At 37.9% G+C, this 13716-nt stretch overlaps 1 protein-coding gene across 1 annotated transcript in view; it reads left to right on the top strand.

Moving 5' to 3' along the window:
• Positions 1-13716, top strand: part of LOC150091147 (eukaryotic initiation factor 4A-I-like) — a 260943-nt gene that overhangs the window by 30416 nt on the left and 216811 nt on the right. The window contains exon 2 of the mRNA XM_090374499.1: positions 13156-13237. Within this exon, the coding sequence (XP_090230625.1) occupies positions 13156-13237 (82 nt within the window). The remainder of the gene's footprint in view (positions 1-13155; positions 13238-13716) is intronic.

Here is a 13716-nt window from a genome sequence, read left to right as displayed (position 1 = left end):
GAACTTGCAATTCAAAACCAGTGAAATCATTTTCCAAATGGGACAAAACATGCTGCCAAACAAAATGCATGTTCAGAGGCGTAGCTAGGTTTTTGGCACCCTTGGCAAATTTGTGGCCACGTGCCTTTTTTCGATAATTGATAATTGTAATAAATAATATTATTTGTACAATCTTTATAGCAAATTTTTTGAATTCCCCTTGGTAATTACATTTAAAATAGTTTCTGTAGAACGAAGAAAATTTTCCCTATATCGAATGGATTATGACAGTGGCATGCCTAAAATTAATTGGGCCTTTGTTTTTTTATTTAAATTATAAATCATGATATTCACAATTACCTATTTACATAGCAAGCACAAAAACACTATACACATTATTTATAACTTCTAGCTTATTCAGTACTGTATTATAGAACATACAAAATATGTGAATTGCGTAACTGCAATTCGAGCGATTTACTAGATAGAGATCCAGAATCTGAGTTGACCTTATTCAAGAAGGTGACAGGTGCTGCAAATGCAAATTTTGGACGGGCCCAAGGAAAGTCAAGAGATACTATATATAATGGAGCACAGGAAAAACTTTAAGAACAAAGATATAGAAAATTATAAGATGTAAAAGAATTGAATATCCGAAAAATGAGCATAAGGAACATCTAGTCCAAAGAAGTGGGGGAACTATTCAACATAACCAAAGACCGAGCAAGAGACCACATTCTGGATAAAAACAACAGCGAAATTGTGAACATACAACAGAAAAAGGATAGATGGCAAGAATATCTGAGGGAACTATACTGTGAGGATGACAGACAACTCGGAAATGACAACACTCAAACAAAAGGCAAACATCAAGACTTTCTGCTGGAAGAACTGGAGCAAGCGATTAAATCAATGAAAAATAACAAAGCAACTGGCATTGATAACATCCCAGCCGAAATGCTCAAATGCCTCGGAACAAGAGGAAAACAACAGCTCCTCAATATTTTTGATAAAATCCTAACTGGAGGGAAACTACCCCTTGAATTTCTGTGATCCATCTTTATTCCCATACCAAAAAAGGCAAGAACATCAAATTGTGCAGACCACCACACAATAAGCCTCATAAGCCACTCCATGAAAGTCCTCTTGAAGATGATTCTACACAGAATTGAAGGCAAGATTCAAGATATTCAATATATATAATATTAAAAAATATATATGTTATATGATAGTTAATTATAATAATAATTATAAACAAAATTCCTCTTGAAGATGATTCTACACAGAATTGAAGGCAAGATTCAAGATATTCAATATATATAATATTAAAAAATATATATGTTATATGATAGTTATTATAATAATAATTATAAACAAAATTACAATTCATAATACAAATTCATCATCGTTAGCCATTTTAAATCCACTGCAGGATGAAGGCCTCTCCAGCAACTTTCAAGTTCCTTCTGTTTTGTGCAATGGCCATCCATTTACTACCCATGAACTCTTGAATTTCATTTGTCCATCTCCCTTGTTGTCTTCCAAGTTTTCTGCTAGCTCCTCTTGGGTACCATTCTGTTATTTTCTTAGTCCATCTGTCATCATGTCTTCGAACTATGTGTCCTGCCCAAGACCATTTCAGTTCTTTAGTTTTGATAAGAATATCCTTTGAGTTTGCTGCCTCCATGTGTGTTTCTCTTCTTATCTAACAGTCTGATTCCCAATATAATTCATTCCATTCTTTGCTGTGTAGCATTAGCATTAGTAGAGGCATTTGATGCAAGAAAGCAAGCTTATGCAGCATCAGCCAAAAAAAAAAAAAAAAAAGTAACATAAATAATTAAAAATAACCACTTCCACTTCACCCCTCTGTTCGTTCGAAATACCTGTCCAGCTGAGCCTTAAACTTATTTAGGCTATCAACTTCCACGACAAGGGATGGAAGTCTGTTCCACCCACCAACCACCCGCTGGCTAAAGGCAAATTTCCGCACATCTATCCTACATCTGTCTTTCCTCAATTTGAATTTATGCCCTCTCAGGTGATTTTTCTGAGCTAGAGGAAGAATCCCATCAGCATTGAGCATGCTCAAACCATTCAAGGCTTTGTACACCTCTATCAGATCACCCCGCTGGTGCCTAGTTTCCAGACACTGTAATTTGCAAAACTTAAGCCTTTCTTCGTAAGAGAACCCCTTTGTCCCATTCACCAATCTAGTTGCCCTTCTCTGTACTCGTTCCAGCAGCTCTACATCCTTCCTGAAATGAGGCCTCCAGGCCTGTATACAGTACTCTAGGTGTGGCCTGACCATTGCCTTATACAAGGGAATAATCACCTCCTTATCCCTGCTAGAAAAATTCCTATATATCATTGACAATACACCATGAGCTACTCTTGCAGCTCGTCTGCACTGCTCAGAGAACTTCATATCTGCCTGCACCACCACCCCCAGGTCCCTTTCATTCTCTACCACTGTCAGTGTAGTACCACAGAGTTGATACGTTGCTCTGGGGTTGCTGTTTCCCATATGTAGTACTTTACATTTGTCAATGTTAAACTTCATTTGCCACCTCGAAGCCCATCTGCTCAACCTTTCCAAATCCTGTTGCAGCAGCATAGTGTCAGTAGTGTCCTTGACAACCCTGCCAACCTTCGTATCGTCTGCAAACTTGGACATTAAGCCTGATATACCATCATCAATATCATATATAAATACAGAAAACAATAAAGGCCCCAATACTGAACCCTGAGGGACTCCACTAATAACATTAGTCCACGATGAGCAGTGTCCATTGATTACCACTCTGTCTTCTCCCCCTCAACCACCCCTTTATCCATAGCAGCAACTTGCCTCCAATGCCACACTGCTCCAATTTGTGCAGCAGTCTTCCATGTGCAACAGTATCAAAAGCCTTTCTAAGGTCCAAGTATATAATATCAAAGTTATTCCCTGCATCCAGTTCTTTTGTGACTGCATCATAGTATCCAATCAAATTGGTCAGGCAAGACTTCCCCTTAACAAAACCATGCTGTGTCCTAGCTATAACTGAAGTCTTGTCTAGATGATCCTGCAGTGCTTCTTTCACCAGTGCCTCCATTAATTTTCCGGTAACAGAAGTTAAACTCACAGGTCTATAATTACTTGTGTCAGCCTTTGATCCCCCTTTGTGAATTGGGGTCACATTTGCACATCTCCAGTCAATGGGTACCTCCCCTGAGTCCAAGGAAGCTCTCATAATTATGGCTAAGGGTTTGCTTACCTCCTTTGCTGCCTCCTTTAATATAACTGGATAGATCCCATCCACCCCAGGTGCCTTTCTTGTGTTTATCTTCAACAATTTCTCCTCCACTTTGCTCTCAGTTATTACAAGATTCTCTAGCTTACTGCTAGAGTTGAATACACCTCTGGCATTCCCCTCGCTGAATAACTCCTCATGTGTGAATGTCGATGCAAAATATTCATTTAGTTTGTTAGCTACCCGAGCAGGGTCATCAACAGTTGACCCATCGATCTCAAGTGGACCAATCTGATTCATCCCCTTCCTTCTAGAGTTTACATAAGTAAAGAACTCTTTGCTGTTTTTCTTCGCATCCCTTGCCAAGGATCTCTCGTAATCTGCCTTCGCCTGCCTAACCTCCTTTGTAACTTGGTTACAGATCAACTTGTATCTATCATAGGCGTCCGTGTCACGTGTTAATTTGTATGTATCCCATGCATTTTTCTTCTCTGCCATATGCCTCATTAGTTCATCTGACAACCATTTAGGCCTAAACCTTGAACAATATTTCTTAGTTGGTATGTAAAGCCTAGTAGCTTCCACGATAAGTTCTTTGAATGCTTCCCATTTTGAATTTGCTGTTGGCAATATCATCAGTTGATCCCACTGTATAGAATTTAAATACTGTCTCAGTCCATCGTAGTCGCCTTTACGGAAGCAATACCCCTTCCCTTTACCCCTAATGGTAGTTACCTCTTTGAGTAACTCCCACTTCAGCACACTGTGATCACTGCCACCAAGTGGTTCATTTATCTGCAGATTCTTAATGCATGAAGAATCACTACTGATAATCAAATCAAGAGTATTACTCCCTCTAGTTGCCTCCCGAACATGCTGATGTAGAAAACAATCATCCAATAAATCCACAAAAGCCTTGCTACTGTGTGAGTGACCAGCCCCCAAATTTCAGTCAATATCTGGGAAATTAAAATCCCCCATTATAAGACTCTCTGATTTACTGGCCCACTCTATTTCTCCGAACAGTTTCTTATTATACTCATCAGAGTCATTAGGCCTATAGCACACTCCTACTCTCAATTTTGATCTCCCAATGCTTATGTCACACCAAACTGACTCGACACTGCACTGTCCAGCGATGTCGACTGGCTTCACTTCCTTGGATTTTGTGTTTTTTAACTAATAGCATAACCCCTCCTCCCTTCCTATCCTGTCTATCCTTTCTGTAGACATTGTACTCCCCAAATTCCAGTTCTGCATTTCTTATATCTGTGTGACACCACGTCTCTGAAATCCCCACAATATCTGCCTTTGATGTTTTGAGCAATACCTCAAATTCATCAAATTTATTTACTAAACTCCTAGCATTGGTGTACACACAAGTATACATGCACCTGTTCTTCTTCTTAGCTACCCTAACACAACCCATGTGTTTACTTGTACCCCAATGATTCCCAGCAGTCTCTGAAATATCCTGCATCTTATTTTCCAGGCTGCGGCTCATTCCAATAGAAGCAGTGCAAGAATCACTTTCACCTCTGCCAGTGGCTACTGTTAATCTATTAGTCCTTGTATCCCCCCAATCTAGCAGTTTTCCGACCCACCTAACATTGCCTCGATAGCATCAGCAAACATTCTTGCACCCTTTCTATTTAAGTGTATCCCATCCCTGTAGAAGCAGTCTCTCCTGTTAACAAGTACAGACCAGGCTGAAAAAAATTCTACCCCTTGAGCCCTGCACAATCTTTCCAGGGCCGAATTGATTGACAGGGCTCTCATCATATACTCCCTCCTATCGTGTCTGGGCAGAATTGCAGACACTTTCAATTTCAACCCTAATTCACGGCTTTTTTTCATCAGTGACCTGTACTTGTCAAGTAATTCCGCCGGTCTCCTACTCTTAATGTCATTAGTGCCAACGTGTACAACTATATCACCTTTTGTGCCCTTAAAAGATGATATCCGCTCTACAACGTCATCAACTTTTGCCCCTGGCAGACATACCCTGGTCCTATTCCACCTATCCTTTTTACAAAGCATGTTTCCCGTTTCCCTGACAATAGAGTCACCAACAACTACTAGTTCCTTTGGGACCAGCGCATTCTGCCTTGGGGGTTGCCGCTGTGTTCCGCGATGACCAAGTGCAAGCTCTGGCATTGGTGTGGGCAGCTGAGAGCTTGATGGGCCCCTCACTTGTAATCCTTCGAGGGCATCCACCCTATCCTTCAAGCTCTCATATAGGCCCATAACAACGCTGAGTTGTGTCGCCTTATCTCCTTACACTCCTTGCATCGCACACACACAAAGACATCCCCCATGGCAGTATCATGTCCCATACTTGACTGCTCCGCAAACATCAAGCAAATAGTGCATCTTACAAGGCTGTGATTCAGAGGACAACTGCCCCCCTCAGTTCTCCCCTGGGCCACAGCATTCCCATTGGCTTGAGCCCTTTGCTTTGCTGCTCTGGTTTGAGTCATGATTTAGATTTACTTTCGATAAAATTTCAATTTCTGTACAAAATTAAAGTTATAACGCTATATTTATGTTTCAGTAACGAGTGTTATCTACGGAATATTTACGTTTCAGTAACGAGTGTTATCTACGGAATATTTACGTTTCAGTAACGAGTGTTATCTGCGAAATCCCTTTATATAACTTTCGTATCAAGTTATGTATTAATTATTTGTTTTTACCAATTATTTATGTTACGTAACCTAAGTGGTTATATGTATAATTAATTATGTTAAATATAATTAATTATATTACGTTTGTAATCTAAGTCGTTATATGTATTTATTTATTTAAACGTGTGTAGTTCTCAGCTTCTCTTCCATTCTTTTGGTGAGTGCCCAAGTTTCACTTCCATAAGGTGGGGAGTATACATTGGTTCATTATTTTACATTTCAGGCAAACTGGGATATTGCTCTTCAGTACATGACTATATTTCCTGAATGCTATCCATCCAAAATTTATTCTTCTCTTGAGTTCCAGCCATTTATCATTTTACAGCTAATAACTTGTCCCAGATAAGTATATGACTCTACCTGTTCAATTACTGCTCCTTCAGTCATTGTTCCTTTCTGTGGTATACTTGTTCATCATTAATTTTGTTTTAGCCATATCCATATTAGTACAAAATCCTTACGAACTGACTAAGATTTTCCTCTAATTCTTTGGGATCACGGTTTATGACCACAGTGTCATCTGCAAATTTTAAATGGTTTAGGTACTCTCCATTCACACTGACTCATATCTGCGACCAGTCTAATCTTCTGAAAGCTTCCTCAAGGGGCAGCAGTAAACAACTTCGGAGATATTGTATCTCCTTGTCGAACTCCTCTCTCAATTTTAAATTTACTACTGTCTTTGTCTAGTCTAATAAAGGAGGTAGCGTTCTCATATATTTTCTTCAAAATCATAATATATGGGGTATCTATGCCTTGTCCTTCCAGTGCCCGAAACATTGTCTTATGCTGTATGGAGTCAAATGCCTTTTCATAATCCACAAATAATGGTGTTTTATATTCATTTGCTTTCTCCATTAGCTGTGATATTACGTGAAGGTGATCCATAGTTGAGAATCCTGTCCTAAAGCCAGCTTGCTCTTTCGGTTGATTCTCATCAAGTATTCTTTCTAATCTGTTAGTAATGACCCTTGTGAACAACTTGTAGATGTTGGATAACAAGCTAATTGGTCTATAATTTCCAATTTCTGATTTATCTCCTTTCTTATGCAGCAAAACTATGATTGCATTAATCCACTCCTTAGGCGTGACACCTTTTCTAATGCATTTTGTGAAGAGTCTTGCCAGTTTTTGTGTCATGTCTTTTCCTCCTAGTTTAACAACTCTACCATAACTTCATTTTTCCCTGGGACTTTCTGATTCTTCATTTTCTTCAGTGCATGTTCTACCTCATCAGGAAGGATATCGGGTATGTCATATGTGTTACTAATTTGCAATCCATTTCCCCACTGCTGGCATCATTCCCTCGCACCTTGTATATTTCTCTATAGTAGTCTTCTGCTATTTGAATTATGCATTCACTGCTATTTATAAGTGAAGAATAGCCATCACTATTTTTCAATTTCAGTGTCATTTGTCTTTCTGTATTAGTGCTCATGGCTGCTGGTTTAAGTCCTTAGTTTTCCCTTAATATTTGTTCTACTTTTCTTGTGTTAAGTCTTCTTTCTTGTGTCCTCTCTGCGTCTCTTTCTAATGGCATGGCATAACTCGGTATACTCAATTTTGTTCTTGTCAGTGTTTATCTTGCTCTTCATTTGGTGTCTTTGATTCATCATGACAAGTGTTTCTTGACTAATTTTTTCTTCTTTGGATTTTTACCTATTGGTTTCTTGTGCTTTATCACTTTCAGAAAGTTGTAATATTCCTCATTGATATCTTGGTCCGGAGCAGGCTGCAGAAGTTCAAACTTGTTCTTAAGTTACAGTACATACTGCTTTTTCTCCTCTTCTGTTATCTCAAAGACCTTCATATTATTTACTCGAGTCAGTTTTTTCCTTTCCTACATCTATATCAAGTGTGCATCTTACCATTCTGTGATCACTTCCAACATTTACCTTATTCAGGACGGTAACATCATCTACAATATATCTTCTGTTAGTGAGGATGAAGTCGATTTCATTAGTTGGTAATCCATTTGGACTCTTCCATGTCAACTTTCTGTTCACCCTTTTCTTGAAAAAAGTGTCCATTACTGACATTCCTTGAGATTCTGCAAATTCCGCAAGTCTTTCACCTCTTTCATTTCTTTAACCAATTCCAAAATTTCCTATAGTAGATTGGGCCCGCACTAAGCTGCACCATAGGAATCACATAGGTAACGGGTACAAATTTACCCCGGGAGATCCTCTTTCTGTGCTGTTTTGTCTTTTTCCAACCTTACCATTGCAGTCCCCCATAATGATGGTTTTCTGCTCATCTAGAAGACATTTTCAGAGTACATTTCTTCAACCTCTTCATCATCGTGGTTTGATGTTGGTGCATAAACCATTATAACCTTTAGTTTGTACTTCTTAGAAATCCTGAGTATTAGTCTTGACACCCTTGGTTATGTACTTTTGAATTCCAAAATGTTTATTTATATCTTTATGGACCAGAAAGCCAACTCCACCTTTGATCCTTTCACTGTTTCCATTGGTGTACAGCAGATTTCCACTTGATAAACTTATAAGTGATTAATTTCTTCTTGTTTGAGCCAGTTCACATTTACTAGTTCCTTTTCCAGCTGTAATATCCTGTCTTCACCGATGAGCGATCTTATGTTGTAACGGGCTCAGTTTCCGAGCATGGCAGTCTGGTCGTACCCACAGATTCTTAGCACCCTCTCCTTCCACTCTGATCCTCTCGCTGCCGTAAGAGGAGGAGTGAAAGCCGCTGGGGACTGAGCCATTTGTTTCGTTGTGCTGTTATGTGCTAGAGGATTTGGTCTTTTCCTTTTCACACTGACCAGGTGTCTTGAAGAGACCACTCTACACATTCGTTGCCACCTAAGTGATGTAACAGGGCTTACACATTGAAAAGGTGTGCATGAGTGGATTTTAGGGAGGCAGGCCAACCGGACTTCTCCTAAATCTTCTGTAATAGAAAGATATTGGATCCATCAGTGTTTTAGACTGTCTGATAACACAGAGAATACCTGTTCCCCTCTAAGCCCCTTTATATATATATATATACAGTACTTATATAATAATTTTATTCTTTATATAGGAGTACTAAATAAACATCAATTATAAGATAACTACAAAATTAAAAACATACCATACAATGGAAGGTATTTAAACACTTGGTTTATAAATTTTCAATGAGATATTTGTGCCTGGTGTGATTTGCAAATCTTTTTGATATTAGGTGGAATACTGGTGGAATACATACTCTAATTTCTTCCTCAATTGTTGGTAGTCTTTCCCCCTTATGAGTTTTTATAGTTGTAAGCACAGAAAATCCTACTCACATAAGTAAGATGTAAAAAATTGCAACAGAATTACCACAGCTTTTTTTGCAATATGAGGATATTCATTCTTCATCTCTGTCCAGAATTTGATAGTAATACTTTGTTTTAATTTAAAACTGCCATCATTGCATATTTCAGTTAACTCCACCTGATCTATGACACTGAGCTTAGAATGGCTTGAAAGTGATTCAATAAATAGGTTCCTCAACCAGTCATAGTCTTCGATACATAAGTTTGGAAAATAGTACTGAATGTTTTTTTTTTTCCCTAGCTACAAGATGCTCAGAAATCAATGGTATTATTTCTTTATTCTTAGTTGTAGCAACGTATGGAAACATATCCAAGTTGCTTCCCTTCACCATGGTGATCCACAATTTTAACTTATCACTCAGAGCTTGAATTCTCTCAGTTGAAGATAAGATATTTTCAACTTTGCTTTGCATACTGGAATTAACTTTTGTTTAAAGTTTCAGAGATATCAACTAAATAAGACAATTTGGCATACCAATAATCATCTGCAAGTAACATACAAAATTGTTCTTGCTTTTCAATAGCAAAGAAAGAATGAATCTCATCCTTCAGTTCAAATACTCTTGACAATACTTTGCCTCTAGAAAGCCATCTTGCTTCTATATGAGGGAGATTAATGTTTTCCCCAACATCTTCACAAAGTTTGGCAGAAAGACGTGTGAGGCTATTAAGACGGTATAGTCAACCACTTTCACAACTGTGTCTAGCACATTTTTCAGATCACTACTGAGTGTTTTCCCAACCAGCACTTCACAGTGAAGAAAGCATTGTGTTGTAATGACATCACTGTTAACTTTCTCCACTAAAGATACAAACCCTTTCACTGAGCTGACCATTGATGGTGCACCATCTGTGCAAATTCCCACACAAGATTTCCAGCACAAACCTTGATTTTCCAAGTAGGTACTTAATGTATGGAAAATATCTTGGCCTGTCATTGTTGTTTCAAGTTCTTTACAGCAAAAACCAGATCCACAATTTTATCGTTATGGACAAAGTGAATAAATGCGAGTAGTTGAGCCTTTCTTCCAATATCACTTGATTCATCTACTTGGAGTGCAAAAATTTCACTTTTCTTCACAGAGGCACATACACTTTCTTCTGTGTCTGCCAACATATTATCACTAATCCGTCTGCTAATGGTATTATCGGAAAGGGGAATTTTTTTTTAACTTCATTTTCTGCTTCGCTTCTAAAAAGTGTCCTTACTATAGCATTACAAGCAGGGAGGATAAGTGTCTCTGCTTCTGTGTGAGGCTTCATATTTTTAGCAATTAACTGAGCTACTAAGTAGCTAGCCTCTTGAGCTTTATTAGACACTTTGGCTATTTTGGTAAAACTTACTCTGTTTTCTTTGGTTATTTCAACTCTCTCGCACATTTCTAGGCTTGTTAGCCAGATGGCTATGGTTTTGGATTAAATGTTTCTTTAATTTACCATTGCTTCTTTAGACAGTATATCACCACAAATAACACATTTTGGGCTAGGGCTGTCTTTATTCCCACACCAAGTAAATCCATATTCCACATAACTGTCCAAATACTGACGATTGTCTTCCTTACCTTCACAGCAGACTTGCTTGAAGAGGGAACAGTTATAATTATTCCTTCTTTACTGTTACCTCCACCTTTTACCATAATCATCTTGATGTTTGTCTTCTTTTGCCTTCACGACAATCATCTTCATGTCTTCTTTTCTTAATAACAAACTTGTCCATCTTGCCATCAAGGGTATGACACTAACTGAAATTTGTTTGCACTGGTCATTACAGTACAGGTAAACATATCAGCTGATTATTCAATAATCTCTTTAGTCATATTTACTGTAATGAAAATGAATACCAGTTTTTTTCTAAGATTAGTTTTTCTTCTTTAACTTTTGCACTACGCTACTTCTGCCATCTGCTTACCCTACCACTTTGTATTAACTTCTGCTTGCTGAAAAGTTGATTCTTTTGTTAGGTTGGAAACACTACGCGAGCTCACATGCTCACATTTAACTAAAGCACATTTCTGGCAGTCACGACCATAAAACAAAACAATTTGCACTTTCCTGTTTTTTGGTCTTTTCTGTTAGTGCAATCAATTATAAATGGATAGTAAACTCAATCGTATTGCATTCGTGATAATACCGATAGCTGGAATTCTGTGAGTTTTCACGTTATTATGGTGAAATGTTTCCCCTTCCATGAAATCTTCAATCATATAAAAAAACATCACTTTTCAATCTTCTCTTCATTTATATTTTTTAAGCTTAGTAAACTGTGACATAAAAAAAAAAATAATAAGTTGAAGTAACTTAAACCCAAATTACGTGGCACCCTTGGAATGTTGTTGCATCATCCTAAGGTGCTGCGGCACCCAGGTTGAAAACCACTGATCTACAGTGAACACAGAAGCTTATCTTCAGATTTTTGAGAACTTCTACACTCGGTTAACAGAACACAAGCGTAAAAACTGCTACTTTCAACTGTGTGGCGGCGGCGGCACATGTCTCGTGGATCACTGGCCTGTGTTCATGGCAGTTTCACAGAGGAACACCCAGTTGGCAAAGGATCATGGCTGCTGCGTTCTCCAGATTTGTCGTTGTGTGACTTTACCTGTGGGGATATCTGAAAGGAAAAGTTTGAGCACAACCCCCCACACAATAAATGAATTGAAGGACAGTATTCGAAGAAATATCGAGGCTATCGATGTCACTGTTTTGTATTGGGTCACCTTGAACACATGCCCAAAAGTGTATAGATGATGCACAAGGAATTCATTTCCAGCATCTCTTATAATTGTGTGTACATTCGGAGAGAATAAATAAAGTTACTTTTGACTTGAAGTTTTTTGTGTTTATCTCATTTTACTCCTGTCTAGATGTCTCTAATTATTTTGCCAGTTACTGGGGCTGGTTTTACATGAAACACCTTGTACTATTGCACTAACTTATAAAAGTAAACTTTCTCACGGTCTGGGGCTTTTTAGGCCTAAATCCCATACATGAACTACACCCCACTTGGCAACTCTTATTGTGAAGTTAATTCACAGCAGGGTTATAAGCTGTTAACCATAGGGGTATCTACTTCACTCACTGATGAGGGGCAGCCAAATAGCCCTGAAATGGCTGACTGGGTGGTGGTGGTGGTGCTCACTGAGAATAAGTAACGATAATTTTCTCTACCAAGGCAGCGTTATTTATTTGAGATGTAATGGGATAAGCAACTCATGAGGAAGTTCACAATAAGATGTTACGTAATAGTTCACTGCACAACTTTTTACTGTATATAGAAATAATGCTATTGCACTAACTTTTATGACATTGCCTTATTATTAATACGCATAATTTATATGACCAGTGCCATTGTTGGCTTTAAATTTAACATTGCACCTTAATGTTTAATTAATGTGCATACTATATGATGAAAAGTATTTGGGTGGACACAGATTGTTCTTTTAATTCAATAAACCCAAGTAGTGTCACACTTGGCCTGTGTGACAGCCTGTCTTTGGGGCATAATTTCTACCAACTTCTCGTATAAACCAGCTGAAAATTGGCCAGTTGGTTTTCTGGTTGTTCCCATGGTTAGTTGATTCACGTCCAACTTTCAATTTTTTGTTTTCTGCAGATGATATGATTGAGGCATGATTACTCTGTTGCTCTTCTAACATGTTTTTTGATGCAAGGCTGTCCTGTTCTGTTGACCTATCTTCTCACTATATTCTCTTTGCATGAATATCTGCTACAGTGGATTTTGGGAAGTGTGGGTAAGTTGCAGTTGAATGCACAGAAAGGTTACTGAAGTGGAATTCAACCACCACCCTACATTTGTAAGTGTTACTACTTTAACGAAAGTGAAAGTTATGAAAGTAATGTTAAATTTGTTACATGCTAATGATTTAAAAAATTAATGTTCTCATGAATTTTTTATTTTGTCTTTCTATATTAGAAATGGACCAGATGAAAGAGATAAAAATGATAGAAGAGAATATGATGGACCTCCAGGAATGGACCCTGAAGGTGTCATTGAAGTATGTTAAAATATTTTCCCATTTTTAATCTACTTTGTTAATCTTTTGGTAGTGGCATACGATTTTTAAATACAAAATGTGGTATAGATTTCTACAACACAATTTAAATGCTTATTATTATTATTATTATTATTATTATTATTAACATGAAAGTTATTAGTATATGTAGTACTTAGTATTATGCATGGATCGAAGGCTGATAACACACAATACTTATTGACACTAGACTTGAATTTCTGTAGGTTTTTTTTTTTTTTTTTTTCCTTTTGTACTACACATGAAGGAAAAATGTTATAGAACTAGAACAAATAAATGAGGAACATGAAAATTTGGTTCTGTGGGTTTGTAGTTGAACTGGATGCTGTCTGTGGCACATGTTTGGAAGAGTGGGGGAATTACAGATGCCAACTGAGAAGAACACTGTCGGGAAATACCTGTAGAGAAGGCATGCAACAAAAACAATGTCTGTGAGAGAGAGA

This window comes from Mastigoproctus giganteus, chromosome 1, assembly GCF_048544385.1.
Source record: "Mastigoproctus giganteus isolate SK-2022 chromosome 1, ASM4854438v1, whole genome shotgun sequence".
Classification (NCBI taxonomy): Eukaryota; Metazoa; Arthropoda; class Arachnida; order Uropygi; family Thelyphonidae; genus Mastigoproctus; species Mastigoproctus giganteus.
This window is presented reverse-complemented; position numbering and strand designations above follow the sequence as displayed.